The sequence below is a fragment of the Schistocerca americana genome, chromosome 1 (assembly GCF_021461395.2).
Source record: "Schistocerca americana isolate TAMUIC-IGC-003095 chromosome 1, iqSchAmer2.1, whole genome shotgun sequence".
NCBI lineage: Eukaryota > Metazoa > Arthropoda > Insecta > Orthoptera > Acrididae > Schistocerca > Schistocerca americana.
This window is the reverse complement of record NC_060119.1, coordinates 876444824-876466747: the sequence shown is the minus strand read 5'-3', so window position 1 is coordinate 876466747 and position 21924 is coordinate 876444824. Positions and strand designations below refer to the sequence as shown.

The 21924-nt window shown below is 39.6% G+C and overlaps 1 protein-coding gene across 2 annotated transcripts in view; it reads right to left on the bottom strand.

The window, feature by feature from the left end:
- LOC124614072 (endoplasmic reticulum membrane-associated RNA degradation protein-like) overlaps nt 1-21924 on the bottom strand; it is a 79083-nt gene that overhangs the window by 33508 nt on the left and 23651 nt on the right. For both annotated transcript variants that reach the window (XM_047142913.1, XM_047142915.1), the window contains exons 2-3: nt 9575-9834; nt 4543-4632 (exon numbers count right to left, since the gene is read on the bottom strand). In XM_047142913.1, the coding sequence (XP_046998869.1) occupies nt 4543-4632; nt 9575-9834 (350 nt within the window). The remainder of the gene's footprint in view (nt 1-4542; nt 4633-9574; nt 9835-21924) is intronic.

Here is a 21924-nt window from a genome sequence, read left to right as displayed (position 1 = left end):
CTGATTCAAATAATCCATCGTTTGATGATTCAGTAGAGAGACATAGCCAGCTGTCAAGTACTGCATATTTTCAAGGTAAAAATCGATTCAAGTGGTCTACTCATCCAACATCTAGGTTCAGAGTCAGAAGCTGCAACATCACTCACCTGCCTGGTCTCATCAGTGCAGCTCGTGAGAAACGGAACATGTCACCAATTGAATCATCGCAGTTGCTGATATCAGATGAAATGATCACACATATTTGCACTCACACTAATCGGGAAATAACAGAATATTGAGAAAAGTATAAAATTAATGCTTCTTACACTAACCATGTCAGTATTATGGAAATGAAAGCACTGTTATGCATTTCTCTGTCATTCGCATAGTGTAGATACAGACTTAAATAAGTCTTCTCCTTTACACCTTTATAAAACAGGAAGACCACTATTACAAAGGTTAAAATTATAACAAGCAAACAACACAGGTTGCTCAACAAATCAAATTAATAAACATTATTTAAAATCTTGGTATTTTACACTGAAGAGACAAAGAAACTGGTACACCTGCCTAATATTGTGTAGGGCCTCTGTGAGCACACAGAAGTAATGCAACACAATGTGGCATGGACTCAACTAATGTCTGAAATAGTGCTGGAGGGAACTGACGCCATGAATCCTGTAAGAGTACTGATGGGTGGATATCTCTTCTGAAAAGCACTTTGCAAGGTGTCCCAGATAAGCTCAGTAATGTTCCTGTCTGGGGAGTTTGGTGGCCATCGGAAGTGTTTAAACTCAGAGGAGTGTTCCAGGAGCCGCTCTGTAGCAATACTGGACATATGAGGTGTCGCATTGTTCTGCTGGAATTGCCCAAGTCCGTCGGAATGCACAATGGACGTGAATGGATGCAGGTGATCAGACAGGATGCTGACGTATGTGTCACCTGTCAGAGTCATATTTAGATGTATCAGGGGTCCCATATCACTCCAACTGCACACACCCCACACCATTACTGAGCCTCCAACAGCTTGAACAGTGCGCTGTTGACATGCAGGGTCCACGGATTCATCAAGTTGTCTCCATACCTCTACACATCTAGCTGCTCAATACAATTTGAAACAAGACCTGTCCGACCAGGCAACATTCCAGTCCAATGTCAGTGTTGACGGGTCCAGGCAAGGCGTAAAGCTTTGTGTTGTACAGTCATCAACAGTATATGAGTGAGCCTTCGGCTCTGAAAGCCCGTATCGATGATGTTTCATTGAATGGTTCACACGCTTGCACTTGTTGGTGAACCAGCATTGAAATCTGCAGCAATTTGTGGAAGGGTTACACTTCTCTCACGTTGAACGATTCTCTTCAGTCATTGTTGGTCCTGTTCTTGCAGGATCTTTTTCCGGCCACAGTGATGTCAGAGATTTGTTGTTTTACTGGATTCCTGATATTTATGGTATAGTCATGAAATGGTCATAAGGGAATATCCCCACTTCATCGCTACCTCGGATATGCTGTATCCCATCACTTGGGTGCTGATTATAACACCACATTCAGACTCACTTAAATCTTGATAACCTGCAATTGTAACAGCAGTAACTGGTCTAACAACTGTGCCAGACACTTGTTGTCTTATGTAGGTGTTGCCAACTGCAGCACCGTATTCTGTCTGTTTACATATCTCTGTATTTGAATAGGCGTGCCTATACCAGTTTCTTTTGCACTTCAGTATTTATGTTAGATAGCATATTCAAACATTTATTAATACTAACAAATGAAATCTGGGCTAAAAGAAGGCTAATAGGAAATGAAAGATAAAGTAATATTACAGATTAACCTAACTGGCTGATCGCTGGACAAAAATTAATGAGCCAGTCACTCCGTTTGTTATACATTAAAATCTTTCCCTAATAGCTTAGGAGGGAGGATCGAGTTAACCTTTTACAACTTTTGCAACATCTATATTATCATTAAATAGTAAACTTTGTATTGTCATACATAAAACTGATGATCACCACAAAATTGCAAGCAGTGCATATTCGTGGGTTATCTTTACTAAAATGGTGTTATGGGTCTCAGAGCAATGCCCTATTCCAAATCTGGTTAGCATCATCATCGTTTCATCTCCGTGGATGTGAGGATGTACACCATTGTTGAATGTTGGGCTTTAATGGTTGCAGCTCATTGCAGATGTTTTTCATTATTTGCAACCACTCTTCTTCTCACTAGCTCATAATTTTCTTCTTGTCAGCGAGATTACAGCCCGTTTGGGTATTTGCACTGTGCTGTTCGTAGAAGTGTCTTTGGCTGCTGTGTGCACTATATCGTTACCCCTAACTCCCAGACACGAAACATGTATAGCATTTATCATGCCAAACTTTATACTACCCAAAAGGCACTGAAAAAATGGGAAGTCACCCTGGCAAAATCTGTCAGACTCTCAGTGTCCTCCCACCATTGCGAAAAGCATATCCAACAGATACGATTCAGAACATTCAAGATGCCCTCCTGAACACACAGAATTTGCAAATGGAATTATCTTTTTTTTGGGTATCAACTTAAAAAGGAGCTGGGTTGAAGAATTACCTACCCAAGCCTTCATTTCTTTGCGTGTTTTTACTCCATGATTATACACCCATTTGGCTGGGAATGTTATCCGTTAGGAGAGGCTGTTCTAACTCAAGTGCCTGCCTGCAGGCAGCTGGGTGCTCACTGGCAGCAGTAAGTAGGTGTGGGCAAACAGTTGACGTGTGGGATGCTGCTTATACGACTATTGTACTATCTTGGTATTGAGCTCATGTGCAAAAGTGGGGAAGTGATTTGCAGGTTGTGTGCAACAGGCTACCTGAGAGATAGCCTTTAGTAGCTGCACTTGTCCAGTGCTGGAACAGTCTAGGTTAGTAGACAGAGGACGCAGTTGTTTCCATGAGCAGCTAGGAATCTACTCAGTTCATGCATGCAGAATCCCATTTGCCTAGGTAAGTCTTGTACAACTTAAGAGCTCCAGTAGCTGCTGGAAAGAGCAGGTGGTTTCCCAGTAGCTGCTGGATATTGACTGTCTTGTCTCGATGACCCCCCCCCCCCCCCCAAAATTGTTTTTTTCATTTAGGATCAAGTCTTAGCTAGGCAGTTGCAACAGTAATTGCACCCCATCAGTTACGGTAATAGAGGACTGCCAGCCCAGTCTGAGCAACCAGAGACAGCAGTCGTGTGTGTGCATATGTGCAGTCTTTTTGTTGTGCCTGTCTGTGTTTTAACATCTCCATTATATGGCAAATAGTTATATATCCTTTTCATAATACTGCCAAAAATGGTATTTATTATTTGTCTTCTGAATCAGTCATGCACATGGTGATGCACAGAACATGCTTTATGGTATTGGACAAGTTATTATGCTGTGGTGGTTGATGACATGAGTTGACATCATAATAATTTGTGAAACATGAGACAGAGAGAGAGAGAGAGAGAGAGAGAGAGAGAGAGAGAGAGAGAGAGAGAGAGCGCACAACTGACATGGCTGCAGATGGTATAAACATAAAACATTTTTATACCATTTCACATCAGTGTTTACTTCTTTTACAAAAATCATTTCTGCAATCAATTTCACATTTCTTCGTGCACATACGGACAAAACATTCAGATACACTGTAAAAGAAATGATCAAGCAAGGTGGTTTTCAGATTGCTATTTAACAAAGACAGACACTTTACATTTCTTATTTGTTATGGCAGACTGTTGCAAAGTTGAATGCCTTGGTTAAATAGTGAATTTTAAAGGCAAAGGTACATGATCCTTGAACATGGAGTTTTGTTTTCTGTCTTGTACCATGATCATGGACAATCATGTTTTTGCTGAATTTTACAATGTCAGTTATTACAAGCTTAAAATTTCTAATTTTTACAGATTGACAAGGTGTAAAATGATTGATTTAGAAGAGAGGTTTGCAGCTGTCAGTTAGCTTTGCACTATTCATTGATCTCTCAATTCTCTTCTGATTGAGGGGAATGTGTGAGCTATGTGGGGTGTCTCCCCAGAATATGATACCATATTACATTACACTATGAAACTGTGCACAGTAAACAGTGCAAACAGTCTCTGGGCTTGTGCAATATGTAAGGATGCTTCAGGAGTACCACACTTAATTCAGCTTACTATTAGTTATACTGTACTGATGTGTGTTTGCCATTTTAAGTTTTCCTGGACACACAGGCCAAATGTCAACTTGCTATTTGTCCTTCTACACCAATTAACTGCAATCTTTTCTTAATACTCCTTGAAAGATTCATCCCTGATTCACATTCAGTATAGCTTTTACACTTCCTTGTTTCAGAAATTCTCTGTAAGGGTATCAATTAGCTGTTGTGGAGTATGTACTGATTGCTTTCACAATTCCTGGTTAAAGTTTCATCACATTCTGCTTATGCTCTTCCTCTCTTTCGTGTAAATGGGCATTTTATGAAATAAACAAACAGACAAAAATTGCACTGTGATCCAGTGAATCACTGCTGAAAAACTGCGTCTTATGTATAAAGTAACTTCAGAAGGACAAATCAAAACAGATGTTACTTACAGGAATAGTACCCAGAATTGACTTCAACTCTGATGTTGCGAGAAGGTCACGCAGTAGAAATGGTACTGTTTTTCCTCTCAATAGGTAAACCTGTAAATAAAATGCTATTGAGCAAAGTATTGCTATTTAACATCAAAACTGTGCATTTTAGAAAACTGTGGTGATTAATTACTGGAGAACTGAGGGGTGCAAAGTACATATTAGTCATGTGGCAACTGAACAACCTTCAGTTTTATTACTTTCATTTCAGTAAGTAAGTTTGTATGTATGTTTCTTACTGTCATAAAACTAGTAAAATGTTTTTCACAGAAAGGAGAATCCAAATTTGAAAATTATTTTTGTTCTGATTGAAAAAGCAACCTTGGATGGAAGCAAAACATTTACCTTATATTTAATTTTATTTGAAATATTGCTGAACTAAAGGAAATATTTACAGTGACAACAGAATTTGTTAGTGCGTGGAGAAAATAATTTAATTATGGTAAGGTAGTATACACACCTAGGTTAGTAGTTTATCAGACAAAACTGTAGATTATTATCAGTTAACTGTAACTCTGCATGTGTGTGATTGCTCTTAAGTGAAATGAGTACTGTATTAACTGTTCATACTTCAGCATCAAATATAATTAAGCAAATATGTATAAGAAAATGCATAGACTTCGTGCAGTGTGGAACATGAAGTACCAGTACAGGTGAAAAAATAACACGATTAGATATACAGATATAGTTTATAAAATTGCTTCACATAGAAATCCGCCACTGAGAACCATAAGAGTCAAAGGCACACATGCCAAGTTTTGAGAAAAATAGATGTTTGTGAGAATAAAATTTGTAACCAAACCAATCATAAAATTGACACCCATAAGGCCAAAACATCCTATATTTCCTACGAAGAAATAACATACTCACTTTCTGTTATGAAAGTTAAAGTGATATTTAAGATTAAAACTGTTAATGTTTAATCACAAAATTTTCAAATACAGGCTTATGACAATAATGTCTTTTTGACAGTTGTAGAGTTTGTAATTACTGTGAAACTAGAATCAGAACATAAAGAACAGTTACCAAAAGCACCACACACACAACTGAGGAGCAATTTTTCAAAAGTTGGTAATCGCCCAGTTGTTCAAAATTTAGATTTTTGGAGTTACAAACCAAGCTTGTTACCATGCATGATATGCTGAAACAGTTTTGTCAAAGGTCGACAACTGCTGTTGTTAAAGGGTGTTGAAAACTACGAGTTTTTACAAAACTCCATTTTTGCTCCTAGCTACTTAAAGCAAAAGTCAATAGACACAAACTGTGCTTTGCTTCTGAGAGCTCTCAAGAGAGATTAACAACGTAGGACATTATTGCCAAGGATAATGCGAGAGAGTCTTCTGCGATCAAAAAGAAAGAAAGAACATAAACTGTAGGCAAACACTTGCTGTCAGAACTAGCAACAGAAATAAATTAGTGGTTTACACAACAACATTAACTACTGATTATTGCTCAGTTCGAACCCACTTTGTCAGGGAGAAGGCATATCAAGAAAGAAGCAAAAAAGAGAAATACTGTTTTGATAAAGTACCAAATGAAAGCGTTGGTACATTGATAGAAACAATAACAAACACAAACACACACACAAATTTCAAGCTTTCACAACCCACGGTTGCTTCATCAGGAAAGAGGGAAGGAGAGGGAAAGACGAAAGGATGTGGGTTTTAAGGGAGAGGGTTAGGAGTCCTTCCAATCCTGGGAGCGGAAAGACTTACCTTGGAGGGAAAAAGGGACACACACACACACACACACACACACACACACACACACACACACACATCCATCCGCACAGAACAGATACAAGCAGGATCTGCTTGTGTCTGTATATGTGCAGGTATACACTCTCTTGCGCGCGCGCGCCCACACACACACACACACACACACACACACACACACACATCCATCCGCACAGAACAGATACAAGCAGGATCTGCTTGTGTCTGTATATGTGCGGATGGATGTGTGTGTGTGTGTGTGTGTGTGTGTGTGTGTGTGTGTGTGTGTGTGTGTGTGTGTGTGGGCGCGCGCGCGCAAGAGAGTGTATACCTGTCCTTTTTTCCCCCTAAGGTAAGTCTTTCCGCTCCCGGGATTGGAATGACTCCTTACCCTCTCCCTTAAAACCCACATCCTTTCGTCTTTCCCTCTCCTTCCCTCTTTCCTTATGAAGCAACCGTGGGTTGCGAAAGCTTGAATTTTGTTTGTGTGTTTGTGTTTGTTTGTGTCTCTATCAACATACTAACGGTTTTGTTTGGTAAGTTACATCATCTTTGTGCAAAAAACTTCTATGGAATAATGAAACAAGAAAAACCAACAGTGGTTATAGTACATTTTTATATTCAACAGAATCAGCAAACACCATAGATCTCTGTAGATGTGAAGTATTGTAATGTATTAAAGACTGGTTTGGCTATACAATTTCTGCATAATGCTTCATTCCTTAGCACAGATACAGGAAAGAATTGCTTTTTATACTTGGGTTGAAACAGAAGGACCTAAAGGAATCAAATAAGTGGCCTCTACTCTACTGGATTTTCTCAGAAGCTTGGAGACATCCCAGTTAGAACATGGTCCAAATGAAATACATTTATTTTCTGACTCTAGTACTAATCAAAATAAAAATACAGTAATGATAAGCACACTAACTAATGATGTACTGGTACATTATTTTCCAATTCCTTGGTGTACCTAGAATTCTGAGAGAGTGTTTGGTAGAGTGGATAACGACTAACGGAATATATTTTTTCAACAGCTACTGTTGGAACAATATAGCATTGTCAAGATACTAAATAAAGATTGGGCAGCAAAGGATCTCAAGTCCAGAGCATCAAAAGCCCTACGATCTAACGTGTCTTTCAAAATAACTTCTCTGAGTGATGGCTTCTTCAGGCATGAAATCTGGTAGTTTTGTGAAGTCTTTGCTGGCTGCTGTGGCCGAGTGGTTCTAGGTGCTTCAGTCCGGAACCACACTGCTGCTACGGTCACAGGTTCAAATCCTACCTCGGGCATGGACGTGTGTGATGTCCTTAGGTTAGTTAGGTTTAAGCAGATCTAAGTCTACGGGACTGATGACCTCAGATGTTAAGTCCCATAGTACTTAGAGCCATTTGAACCATTTTTGCGAGGTCTGTGTGTTCCAAGGTTGATGTTTCCCTGCCACTAAAGTATCTGGGCATTAGATATTGCAAGGCAACTACAAATTCTGGCAAATGACGGTTTGAGGTCTCCATAACTCCAATGAAGGCTATGTCAATTAAAGCAACAGTTCATGTCCATCTGTTGATAACATTATTGCAAAATTTTTGATATGTACACTGTTACAACAAACATCAATTTTTGGTTTGGCAGTGAAGTCGGCAACACATTTTGAAGGTTCTAAAATCTTCACTCTTCACTACCCATTTTACAGACTGGAATTATTAAACCATGGAACATAATATTAAGGTGAGGCATTTTTTCAAGAGTTTCCAGCTTTTATGAAGAAATTAGTAGTGCCTGTGAGTGTTCCTAAGGCAATGAAAATTTGTGCTTTGGGCTCATATGGAAGCGAATACCAGGGAAATCCATGAGACAGCTTTCCGTGAATTTCATATAGATAGTGTTGGCCTACACCACAAATACAGCTGGTTCACTGTAAGATCACCATGTGACAGAACATGCCTGCTATAATCTCCAAATTGACGAAGGTGTTATTTAGGGTCGAAGCATATCTAATGTTGAGGACATTTATTTACTGTTAACATAAACCTGAATCTACTGATCATTAGAGATGCTCCAAGCAAAATTATGGAATGGGCAGGGAAATACTTGAAACTGTGGAGATATGAAGATCATAGTTTCCAGGATAGGTCACATTCATAATCAAATCTGGATGATGGATTAACAAAGAATGACTAGGACAAAGATGGAGGATATCAATACAAGGGGTCAATGTGAAGGATTTAACTACGAAAGAACAACAAGACCATTCACAGGGGCACCAAAAATGAAGCAAATGGAGGAGCATTTGAAAATTAGGAAAGTATTTAAACATGTGAAAGTTTCTACTAAGACATAACTTGAAACCAGCAGTACAAAATAAATTGAAACAAACTGGTAATCTTTGACATGTAAAAGCTTTGACAAAATGTGAGAAAATTTACGTTACAAAGAAGAAAAACTAACTCTATAAAGGTGCTAATGATTAATGATGAGAACATAGACGTGTTGAGTGACAGCAGCAGCACATTATCACTCACTTATCAATAGATAGTGGATACAGCAAGGCTGCCATCCTTCCCCATATACAATGTAAGACTGGTAACTTGTAAATGCTACTGGTAAGAAAACTAATCCAAGGATGAAGTGTTTACTGAGATTCAGGGTGCAGCAGGAGGGATATAAATGAAGTGTCCTCTTGGGCCCTCATTTTTCTGACATACTTATGCTTGCTTGGTGACTTTTGAACACTAGCAGAGTGAAGATTGATGGCGAAGAGCATAGTTTGAGGAAAATGTAATGAAGAAAGGAAGAAAATTGCATTTAGGAGACAGGATGTGCAGTGTAGAGACTATATTGAATATGTGGCTACGAATATTGAATATGCATATCTAAAAGTGATCGTTACAAATGAAAATGAGACAGCAACCAGAGATAGTTTGATGGCATTAAAAGTGAAGGAACCTGAAGGATGCCTTCACAAAAATTGACAGCTGAAAGAGAAATGGGTGGAAACAACAGAGTTAACTGCAAGCATCAGGGATACTCATTCTACCTCCACCAATGTACTCAATGTATTCCTATAATAGCTTCTGAAAGAACAAGATCTATATCTATTTATCATCTAACATCCACCTATAAAGATCATCTTTTATCTGCCAGTTTTAAAACTAATTCTGTCAGTGAAATTGCTATATGAACACTTGGCAATGAATATTTGGACTGTACTGAACATGAAACATCAAGACTCAAACTAAATAGTTACAGTAGTTAGCAAGGAAAACTTATCTGCCATTACATTTCCCAATGAACGTTCCAAAACAGATGTTACAAATAATATGGCTTCCACTGTGCTTGTATCATTATAACTTTGGAAATCTTCATACAATTCTTTAAGGTCTTTTTCTTTTCCTGTCCATCTGCAGAAACCCCAGAAATACTCCATGGTCTCTGAGTCCACATTTGCTAAAATACTATGAGCTTCATAAAATATAGGCCACATTCTTTTAGCAACTTCAGGGAACCAATGCACTGGTTGGCTGAGAATGTGAACATTATCTGCAAAAATAATAAAATAAGGAAACTAAGATTAAAAGTTGTTGTTCCATTACAGCTAATTCTTTCCATTACAACAATCTACAACACAAATATCTTGTTACATATTACAAAATTATGAAGCACATTAAACACTTACAAATGGAAAGGATATTTTTTTTCCGTGGTACCCAATTACCACATAACAATGCCACTGGTATATCTTACAAAGTACACTTTAAGGAAAATAAATAACAATTTTGCACTGTAGACATTTTCTTCTATGCCTTGTAAAACGATCTGAACTGTGATTATAAACAATGGCAGGAGTAAAAGTAACAACTCACCATTGTACGTTTAACAACAAAAAATATATTATAATTTGTAATTAAGAAAAGACCAATTTAACCATACTTTACCCTCCAACACTTTAGATGGCCCTTTTACAGAGGATGCTGGGAATGAAAGCTCACAACTACCTCATAGAGCACTGGCTGCTGAGACAGGCACTGCTTACTTCTCACAAGGCAGCCAGCTTACAGAATATAAGAGAAACGAATGTGTTATGGGTTAATGCATAACTGTAATGTTTGGGTAATCAAAAATTGATTCTTACTTCTAAGAAATAACTATTGCTTATGAAAAATATAAAGAGATAAGGGGTAGAAGTAAAAAATTGTGAAACTATAATCGTTTCCACTGCTCTCACCTGTGACCGTCTGACTCTTCCAATTTAGGGGTGCTGCCAGACATTGTGTTAATGATAATGATGTCCACAGCAATTTGCATCATACTGTCATACTTTTGATAACTTCCTCCACCTCCTGCAGGTTTGGCAGTAGGCTTTCCGGCACACACTGGTAATTAACTGATAGAAGTGTCCGTGAGGTTTCGCAGATTTGTGGCGGACATATCCCGTTATGTGTTGCTCTCTGAACTTTTTTTTTTTATTATGTCCATGCAAACACTATTGTGTTCATATCACAGTTATAAGGTGCTAGTTGAATGCTAACGGCTGAAAGCAAGGGGAAACTACAGCCGTAATTTTTCCCGAGGACATGCAGCTTTACTGTATGATTAAATGATGATGGCGTCCTCTTGGGTAAAATATTCCGGAGGTAAAATAGTCCCCCATTCGGATCTCCGGGCGGGGACTACTCAAGAGGATGTCGTTATCAGGAGAAAGAAAACTGGCATTCTACAGATCGGAGTGTGGAATGTCAGATCCCTTAATCGGGCAGGTAGGTTAGAAAATTTAAAAAGGGAAATGGATAGGTTAAAGTTAGATATAGTGGGAATTAGTGAAGTTCAGTGGCAGGAGGAACAAGACTTCTGGTCAGGCGAATACAGGGTTATAAATACAAAATCAAATAGGGGTAATGCAGGAGTAGGTTTAATAATGAATAAAAAAATAGGAGTGCAGGTTAGCTACTACAAACAGCATAGTGAACGCATTATTGTGGCCAAGATAGACACAAAGCCCATGCCTACTACAGTAGTACAAGTTTATATGCCAACTCATGCTGCAGATGACGAAGAAATTGATGAAATGTATGATGAGATAAAAGAAATTATTCAGGTAGTGAAGGGAGACGAAAATTTAATAGTCATGGGTGACTGGAATTTGTCAGTAGGAAAAGGGAGAGAAGGAAACATAGTAGGTGAATATGGATTGGGGCTAAGAAATGAAAGAGGAAGCCGTCTATTAGAATTTTGCACAGAGCATAACTTAATCATAGCTAACACTTGGTTCAAGAATCATAAAAGAAGGTTGTATACCTGGAAGAACCCTGGAGATACTAAAAGGTATCAGATAGATTATATAATGGTAAGACAGAGATTTAGGAACCAGGTTTTAAATTGTAAGACATTTCCAGGGGCAGATGTGGATTCTGACCACAATCTATTGGTTATGAACTGCAGATTGAAACTGAAGAAACTGCAAAAAGGTGGCAATTTAAGGAGATGGGACCTGGATAAACTGAAAGAACCAGAGGTTGTAGAGAGTTTCAGGGAGAGCATAAGGGAACAATTGACAGGAATGGGGGAAAGAAATACAGTAGAAGAAGAATGGGTAGCTCTGAGGGATGAAGTAGTGAAGGCAGCAGAGGATCAAGTAGGTAAAAAGACGAGGGCTAATAGAAATCCTTGGGTAACAGAAGAAATATTGAATTTAATTGATGAAAGGAGAAAATATAAAAATGCAGTAAATGAAGCAGGCAAAGAGGAATACAAACGTCTCAAAAATGAGATCACAGGAAGTGCAAAATGGCTAAGCAGGGATGGCTAGAGGACAAATGTAAGGATGTAGAGGCTTGTCTCACTAGGGGTAAGGTAGATACTGCCTACAGGAAAATTAAAGAGACCTTTGGAGAGAAGAGAATCACTTGTATGAATATCAAGAGCTCAGATGGCAACCCAGTTCTAAGCAAAGAAGGGAAGGCAGAAAGGTGGAAGGAGTATATAGAGGGTTTATACAAGGGCGATGTACTTGAGGACAATATTATGGAAATGGAAGAGGATGTAGATGAAGATGAAATGGGAGATAAGATACTGCGTGAAGAGTTGAACAGAGCACTGAAAGACCTGAGTCGAATCAAGGCCCCGGGAGTAGACAACATTCCATTAGAACTACTGATGGCCTTGGGAGAGCGAGTCCTGACAAAACTCTACCATGTGGTGAGCAAGATGTATGAGACAGGCGAAATACCCACAGACTTCAAGAAGAATATAATAATTCCAATCCCAAAGAAAGCAGGTGTTGACAGATGTGAAAATTATCGAACTATAAGTTTAGTAAGTCACAGCTGCAAAATACTAACGCAAATTCTTTACAGACGAATGGAAAAACTGGTAGAAGCGGACCTCGGGGAAGATCAGTTTGGATTCCGTAGAAATGTTGGAACACGTGAGGCAATACTAACCTTATGACTTATCTTAGAAGAAAGATTAAGGAACGGCAAACCTACGTTTCTAGCATTTGTAGACTTCGAGAAAGCTTTTGACAATGTTAACTGGAATACTCTCTTTCAAATTCTGAAGGTGGCAGGGGTAAAATACAGGGAGCGAAAGGCTATTTACAATTTGTACAGAAACCAGATGGCAGTTATAAGAGTCGAGGGGCATGAAAGGGAAGCAGTGGTTGGGAAAGGAGTGAGACAGGGTTGTAGCCTCTCCCCGATGTTATTCAATCTGTATATTGAGCAAGCAGTAAAGGAAACAAAAGAAAATTTCGGAGTAGGTATTAAAATTCATGGAGAAGAAGTAAAAACTTTGAGGTTCGCCGATGACATTGTAATTCTGTCAGAGACAGCAAAGGACTTGGAAGAGCAGTTGAACGGAATGGACAGTGTCTTGAAAGGAGGATATAAGATGAACATCAACAAAAGCAAAACGAGGATAATGGAATGTAGTCAAATTAAATCGGGTGATGCTGTGGAGATTAGATTAGGAAATGAGACACTTAAAGTAGTAAAGGAGTTTTGCTATTTAGGGAGCAAAATAACTGATGATGGTCGAAGTAGAGAGGATATAAAATGTAGACTGGCAATGGCAAGGAAAACGTTTCTGAAGAAGAGAAATTTGTTAACATCGAGTATAGATTTAAGTGTGTGGAAGTCGTTTCTGAAAGTATGTGTATGGAGTGTAGCCATGTATGGAAGTGAAACATGGACAATAAATAGTTTGGACAAGAAGAGAATAGCAGCTTTCGAAATGTGGTGCTACAGAAGAATGCTGAAGATAAGGTGGGTAGATCACGTAACTAATGAGGAGGTATTGAATAGGATTGGGGAGAAGAGAAGTTTGTGGCACAACTTGACTAGAAGAAGAGATCTGTTGGTAGGACATGTTTTGAGGCATCAAGGGATCACAAATTTAGCATTGGAGGGCAGCGTGGAGGGTAAAAATCGTAGAGGGAGACCAAGAGATCAATACACTAAGCAGATTCAGAAGGATGTAGGTTGCAGTAGGTACTGGGAGATGAAGAAGCTTGCACAGGATAGAGTAGCATGGAGAGCTGCATCAAACCAGTCTCAGGACTGAAGACCACAACAACAACAACAATTGAATGCTTTTATGACCTTTGCTTGTAGCACGTGGTTGACTACATATGACTTTGCAGTGATCTTGTTTTGAAGAACTATAAATCATACACGTCCTCATCCAGCATGTTGTCACATTGTATATCTCTAATGCAATCATCTGATCACCGTTGCTTTGGGGTTTTATTAATTTGGTGATACTTTTACTTGCCCATAATGGTATGGACCATTATCCACCACAACAACAAATTGTGGCAGTAGGTTTGGAAGTACTTTTTTCTCAACCCATTTCTCAAAAGTCACAGAATCCATCTGCCAATAATAGTTTCCATGTGAGGATTTGGTCCAAAACTGGAGCTGATATTCCTCTAAAAACCCATTTTTTGAACCAGTGCTTCCCATAAACAGCCTTGGGGGGTAGTTCCCCACACTGTGGTTCCCAGCAATCCATCACTCTACCAATATTTGCCAGAGAGCAAGTTATTATCTATCCAGGTCTTGTCTAGATAGAAAATTTTGGTTGCAGAGCTTCTCCGGTGTCTCCAATTTGCACTAAGAAACACTATGTCTGCAACTTCGATAAACAAATGTCTTTAATACTTTTCTTAAGCAGGTAGCACTCAATTTCCAGTTAATCTTATTCTTCGTGCTGGCAGTAATTTACTGACAGTTGGTAAAATTTTCATAAGGGTATAAAATTTCTCAACTGGAAAGTACCTGTTTTAAACCATTAATTACTGTTTCAACTTTGCAATTTCTTTGCCTAATAGGACCACAAGAAAAAGAATTCTTAGAAAGTTGGACTGCATTCTATGTTGAATACAATGAAGAGAGGTAGTGTAACATCACACTTGTAGTACATACAGTGTACAACTATGCTTTCATAGAAGGTGGTTTGACAGTAATAGTGCATTTTACATCTACAATATGTGCATTGTAACTCTGCTCTGTGACAGAGAATTTGAAAGTGAAGCGAGTGCTGGGATGGGTGCAATGCCTGATACATTCACTCCCAAAAGTCAACACATGAAACACGAAGTTGTTGTGCAGCTAATAGACACTTAATATAACTCAGAAACAATCAGTTTTTGACAATATAATGTAACTGATTAGATACAAAATCTACTCACCAAGTGGCAGCAGAAAATGCACATAAACTATGCAGGCTTTCAGAGCCAGTGGCTGCCTCTTCTGGTAGAAGGGTTAAAGAGAATGGAAGAGGGGTGAAGGGAAACGACTGTAGAGGTGTGGAAAAGGGTTAGAGTTTGGAAAAGTCACCGAGAACCATGGGTCATGGGAGACTTACTGGATGGGATGACAAGGAAAGACACTGTTGGGACTGCACTGGATGAGATATAAAAATCTGAGAGCTAAGATACTTTGAAGAACTGCCTGACATGATAAATCTGTATTTGCTATGTTAATTCCAAATTGTTCTGCACATATTTCACTATACGCAACACAATAAAAAATACAAAAATGAAGTTAAACTTAAGAGAGAAATTTGTTATAGATAAACAAAAGTATTAATTTGATTGATGGGTTATGTTAACTTCATAATATTCAATTTACTGTGTTCACCTGAGGTTCAAATTTAGTCATCTCAGAAAATTATTTTTGTGCTTCAAACACATTATGCTGCACACAAGTGTATCTGAAAATTACCTCTTCTTGCCAAGAGTAGAAGGTTATTCACCAGGATGAAACCTTGTAAAATTCTTCAGCCTTTTCTGGCTGCACTTGCTTTGCACCTTATACATGGCTACTCTTTTACAAGACTTATCGAGCAGATGTAGCAGTGCTTTCTGCCTCTTTCCTCTGCTGCAGCACTCAATGACATTTAACATCATTTTTCTTGCACCATTACAAACATAATTCCACTTTTTTCGCAAAGAAATCATCAAAGCAAATGGAGTTGGTGGTGAGTGATTGGAAGAACTAGGTACAACCTCTTTACACATTTTTGTAAATAGTATTAATAATCACTATACCCTACACCACATATGACTCAACACTATATTCATGATGGCTTCTTGTTGCTTAACACTGTAGCTAAGGTTGGCAACAAGTGTAAACATTGTGAGTGGCCTGAAGTGAGATGACTTTCACTAATCAGAAAACGGCTATCTTAAAATGTGTGATTAGTATGAAATATACTGTTAATAGAGTTACAAACAAGGAGTATGGGACAAATCAAGCATTTACACTACAATGTAAGTCTTACGCTCAAAAGACAACAAAAAGAAAGGCATAAAGAAGGAAGGAAGAGAAGGATTTAATGCCCTGTTGACAACAAGGTCATTAGAGAAGAAGCAGAACCTTGAACTGTTTCAAGGATGGGAAAGGAAATTGACAATGCTCTTTCAAAGGAACTGTCCTGGCGCACGTGCGCACTGGTGTGTGTGTGTGTGTGTGTGTGTGGGTGGGTGTGTTTGTTCGTTTTTGTTTGGGGCTTACGGGTGTTCAGCAGTGAGGCTATCAGTGCCCTTACATATATTAAAAGAAACTAATGCGGATAAAATTATGAAAATGTTATCACACACATTAAGGCAATGGAGAAAGAGTAAAAGGTGCTATATAGGAAACTAAAACACGTGTAAAACGACGGAGGAGTTAAAATAAACAGGGAAATGTCACTGGCTGTCCTCTTACAAAAAACATGGTTGAGCAAATCACCCTGTTAACACATTAAAACCATCTTCCTACAATCTTGGGAAAAATGTTGGACAATTCACAAAACTTTAAAACTCTAACCTCATTCATTTGAACATGATCTAAAATAGAGGTCAGATTCCTCAGCACATCCGCTGCTGCCTGCTTGTTGGATAATAAAACACAGTCTCATAAAATGTGACACACAGTTATCTGCAGATTACAAGCACCACATACTGATGGGTCCTCTCGCTGGAGCAACAAGTTTTAAATTACAGGGCTGTGGTCTATGTGAAGATGAGTAAGGAGGACCTTGTCCTGTCAATATGGCTGGTAGGAGATACGCTGTGGCCGCGTTGTAGGCTTCACTAGATGGAGCTTGTTGTCTGTCACTTCCAGCCATTCATCCTCCCATGACTCTAGATCTCAACAGTGCGGCTATAGCATGCAGGGGTATGGCACACTGAAATAACTGAAGATCACGACATGCCTCCTTGGCTGCTAGATCCACCCCGTTGTTCCCCGCAATATCCATGTGCCTGGTACCCAGCAGAAAGACACTTCCTTCCCCAGCTGTTGTAGTTGCAGGGGGGCATCCTGGATATTCTGGACTACTTTATCTGCTGAGTACAAACGTTGTAGAGAGTGAAGGGTACACGTAGAATCGGAACAGTCAAGAAATTCAGTGCTTGAAGAACATCTTGTATGCTCAAGTGCCTGCAAGACTGCATACAGTTCTGTGTTGGAGACAGTAAAGTCTTGAGACAATTGGACCATGAGGACACAATCTGGGAAAACAACATAGCAACCAACAGAGTCACCCTGTTTAGACCAACCCGTAAAGATGGCTATGTATTTGTGGTGCTCATTTAAAGTGTCAGAAAATATCACATTAAAAACAGATGCAGGACTGCAATCTCCCCAGTATTGCACCAAAGCTAAAATTACACTGGGTCTCTGCATAACCACGGTTGTTTTGTTGTGGTCTTCACTCCAGAGACTGGTTGATGCAGCTCTCCATGTTACTCTATCCTGTGCAAGCTTCTTCATTTCTGAGGAACTACTGCAACCTACATCCTTCTGAATCTGCTTAGTGTATTCATCTCTTGGTCTACCTCTACTATTTTTACCCTCCACGATACCCTCCAGTACTAAAATGGTGATCCCTTGATGCCTCAGAACATGTCCTACCAACCGATCCCTTCTTCTAGTCAAGTTGTGCCATAATTTCCTCTTCTCCCCAATTCTATTCAGTACCTCATCATTACCTACATGATCTACCCATCTAATCCTCAGCATTCTTCTGTAGCACCACATTTCAAAAGCTTCTCTTCTCCTCTTGTATAAACTATTTATTGTCCATGTTTCACTTCCATACATGGCTACACTCCATACTAATACTTTTAGAAAAGACTTAAATATATGCTGGATGTTAACAAATTTCTCTTCCTCAGAAACGCTTTCCCTGCCATTGCCAGTCTACATTTTATACCCTCTCTGCTTTGATGATCATCCGTTATTTTGCTCCCCAAATAGCAAAACTCATCCACTACTTTAAGTGTCTCATTTCCTAATCTAATCACCTGACTTCATTTGACTACATTCCATTACCCTCATTTTGCTTTTGTTGATGTTCATCTTATATTCTCCTTTCAAGATGCTGTCCATTCCGTTCAGCTGCTCTTCCAGGTCCTTTGCTGTCTCTGACAGAATTACAATGTCATCAGCAAACCTCAAAGTTTTTATTTCTTCTCCATGAATTTTAATTCCTGCTCCAAATTTTTTTCCTTTACTGCTTGCTCAATGTATAGATTGCATAACATCGGGGACAGGCTACAACCCTGTCTCACTCCCTTCTCAACCACTGCTTCTCTTTCATGTCCATCGACTCTTACAACTGTCATCTGGCTTCAGTATAAATTATAAACAGCCTTCCACTCACTGTATTTGGCCCCTGCCGCCTTCAGAGTTTGAAAGAGAATATTCCAGTTAACACTGTCAAAAGCTTTCTCTAAGTCTACAAATGCTAGAAACGTAGGTTTGCCTTTCCTTAATCTATCTTATAAGATAAGCTGTAGGGTCAGTACTGCCTCGCATGTTCCAACATTTCTATGGAATCTAAACTGATCTTCCCCGAGTTCGGCTTCTACCAGTTTTTCCATTCGTCTGTAAAGAATTCTTGTTATTATTTTGCAGCCATGACTTATTAAACTGATGGTTCGGTAATTTTCACATCTGTCGACACCTGCTTTCTTTGGGATTGGAATTATTATATTCTTCTTGAAGTCTGAGGGTATTTCGCCTGTCTCATACATCTTGCTCACCAGTTGGTAAAGTTTTGTCACGGCTGGCTCTCCCAAGGCTATCAGTAGCTCAAATGGAAAGTTGTCTACTCCCAGGGCCTTGTTTCGACTTACCGTCTTTCAGTGCTCTGTCAAACTCTTCACAGAATATCATATCTCCCATTTCATCTTCATCTACATCCTCTTCCGTTTCCATAATATTGTCCTCAAGTACATCGTTCTTGTATAGACCCTCTATTTACTCCTTCCACCTGTCTGTTTTCCCTTCTTTGCTTGGAACTGGTTTTCCATCTGAGTTCTTGATATTAATACAGGTGGTTCTCTTTTCTCCAATGGTGTCTTTAATTTTCCTGTATGCAGTATCTACCTTACCCCTAGTAATATATGCCTCTGCCTCCTTACATCTGTCCTTTAGCCATCCTTGCTTAGCCATTTAGCACTTCCTGTCAATCTCTTTTTTGAGACGATTGTATTCCTTTTTGCCTGCTTCATTTACTGCATTTTTATATTTTCTCCTTTCATATATTAAATTCTATATCTCTTCTGTTACCTAAGGATTTCTACTAGCCCTCATCTTTTTACCAATTTGATCCTCTGAGGTAGTGGGCGATTAAAACCCTGGGTGCTCTACACAAAGATTAGGATTGTACATACTTCACACCAAGTGGCTCCAGTACGCACTGCATGCCGATCCCAAATGGACGATTGGAGAAAAGGAGTTCTACAGGCCAATGATCAACAGTATAATATGCGGATGAAGTCAGAGTTGCGAGGAACATACGTATCTCATGCACCATGAGGAGTGCCACAAGATGAGTGACAGTCCCGCAGCCTAAGCAAAGAGACTGGATATGGGGTTGGTCCTACAAGCACCTGTGGCAAGCCAAATACCCTCATGGTGGATAGTGTCAATAAGCTCAAGGTAAAAATGCTTTGCTGACCTGTACACTGCGTGTCCATAGTCTAGCTGTGAATGCGCAAAACACCTAAAAAACTGGAGCAGACATGCCCTGTCTGCTCCCCAAGACCTGTGACTAAGGCACTTTATGACATTCAGTGCCTTCTGGGCTTTGGCTTCTAGGTCCCTCAGGTGTGGTAACCATGATAATTTTGAGCAAAAAACTAGGGCTAGAAACCTCACCGAGTCTTTAAAATGTAGAATGGTATTCCTCAAATGCAAGTAACATAAATTAAAAATACTACAAGAATGATTAAAATGAAAATACTCTCTCTCTCTCTCTCTCATCTGCAGAAAACTGAAAACCCATCTTTGCAGCCCACTCCTCTAACTTCCATACTGTACGTTGCAACTGATGGGCTGCTGTAGCAACACTAGAGGAGGAACAGAAAACAGGAAAATCATTCACAAGTAAGGAGCAGTGTGCAGGACTCCTTACCATAGACGTGATACTGTTTATGACAACGGCGAAGAGGGCAACACTTAAAACGCTGCTCTAGGAACACAATTCTCCTGCTCAAAACTTTCTGCCAGCATATCACCAACGTGAGACTGAAAAAAGCACTTAGACAGAAGGACTGTATGAAAATGCGGAGGTGGCTACAAAAGCCCCGTTGATGGAGTTTTACAAGAATATTGTGTCTCCAAGTAGTGTCATTGCCTTATTTATACTGAAGAATACATTGAGACAGTGATGTTTATGAAAGCCTGCTGAACAGCCGCCTCTAGTAGGATCAGGTTGTCATCAGTGGACCAAAATCTCTGGAATCCACACTGACAGCAGCTAAGGAGCTGCCTGGTCTCTAACAACCAGACCAGGCAACTGTTATCAATGCGCTCCATGGTCTTTCCTACATAGCTTGTTAAGGCGACACTCCAGTAACTACTGGAACATATGATCCTTTCCTGGTTTGAGGAGAGGTATTAGAATTGCCTCTCTTCCGAGTTGGGAAACTGGCCTATCTACCATATAAGATTAAAACATTCAAGGAGAATTTCCTTTGATGCTGCTGGCAAATTTCAAAGCATGAAGTATCTATTTTGGTCATGACTGGGTGCAGTACCATGGGCCTCAGACAGCAGCAATTCCAGCTCCCACATGGAGAAAGGGTGGTTGTAAGACTCAGAATTGTGGGATTTGAAATCCAATTTGCCTTTCTCTGCAGCCACATGGTATTAGCGAAACACTGGATCCTGGCTGGGAGTGGCTATAGTTGATGCAAAATGCTCGGTCATTGTCCGAGTGATGTCTCTGGGCACTGTTTGGAAACACCCATTTCAGCACTGCTGCTATCTTTAAACGACTGTGTTTACCGCAGATCCTCCAGATGACTTCCCATATGTCAGTAGAACAGTTGATAGAGAGTCCATGAACGCTTGCCATAAGCTTTTACTCCTCTCCTTAATTACGTGTCAAGCCTTTGCTTTTACAACTCAAGAAGCTGTCAGGTTTCCTGCTATTGGATGGCATTTAAACTATCGTAGAGCTACACACCTGTCGCAGATTGTTGAACAGCACCCCTCACAGCCCACCAATTTACAAGTCGCCTCCTAAGGTGTCACGAGGACTTTGGGATCGATAGGTCAGCAGTGAGATGGATCATTTGTGTCATGTGGATCACCTATTCCTGTATGCTGTCGCTGTGTTCAAACACAGCCATTTAGCTGATCATCATCCAGTTAGCACAGCTGATCATCTATTTCAGTGGCTTCTGTTCAAATGATTCTCCATCAAGTAGGTGGATCCACAGTGGGAAGTGATCACTGGAATGAAGGTCATCAGATGCTTCCCACTGTGCTAAGTCTCCACGTGTTGGAGAACAGAAAGAGAGGTTGACGGTTGAGGATGACCTAGTAGCAGGCCAGAGATGAGTGGGACTGTCACTGTTGAGCAGGCATTGAAATCACCCATTAGGAGAATCAGGCATGGGAATTGGTCAATAAGGCCTCGAGAGTCTCAGAGTCTATAGCAGCCTGTGGACACAAGTACAGGGGTTAGTTTCGGCCAAACAAGAAGCAAAACAAGCTAAGGCTAAAGGAAAAGAAATAATAATAAAATAAACTTATAAGTATTTAAATTTAATTAAATGTAATATATTAATATAAATTATTTGCAGACAGTGATCTTCTGACCCACACGAAGTGGTACAGCTACTGC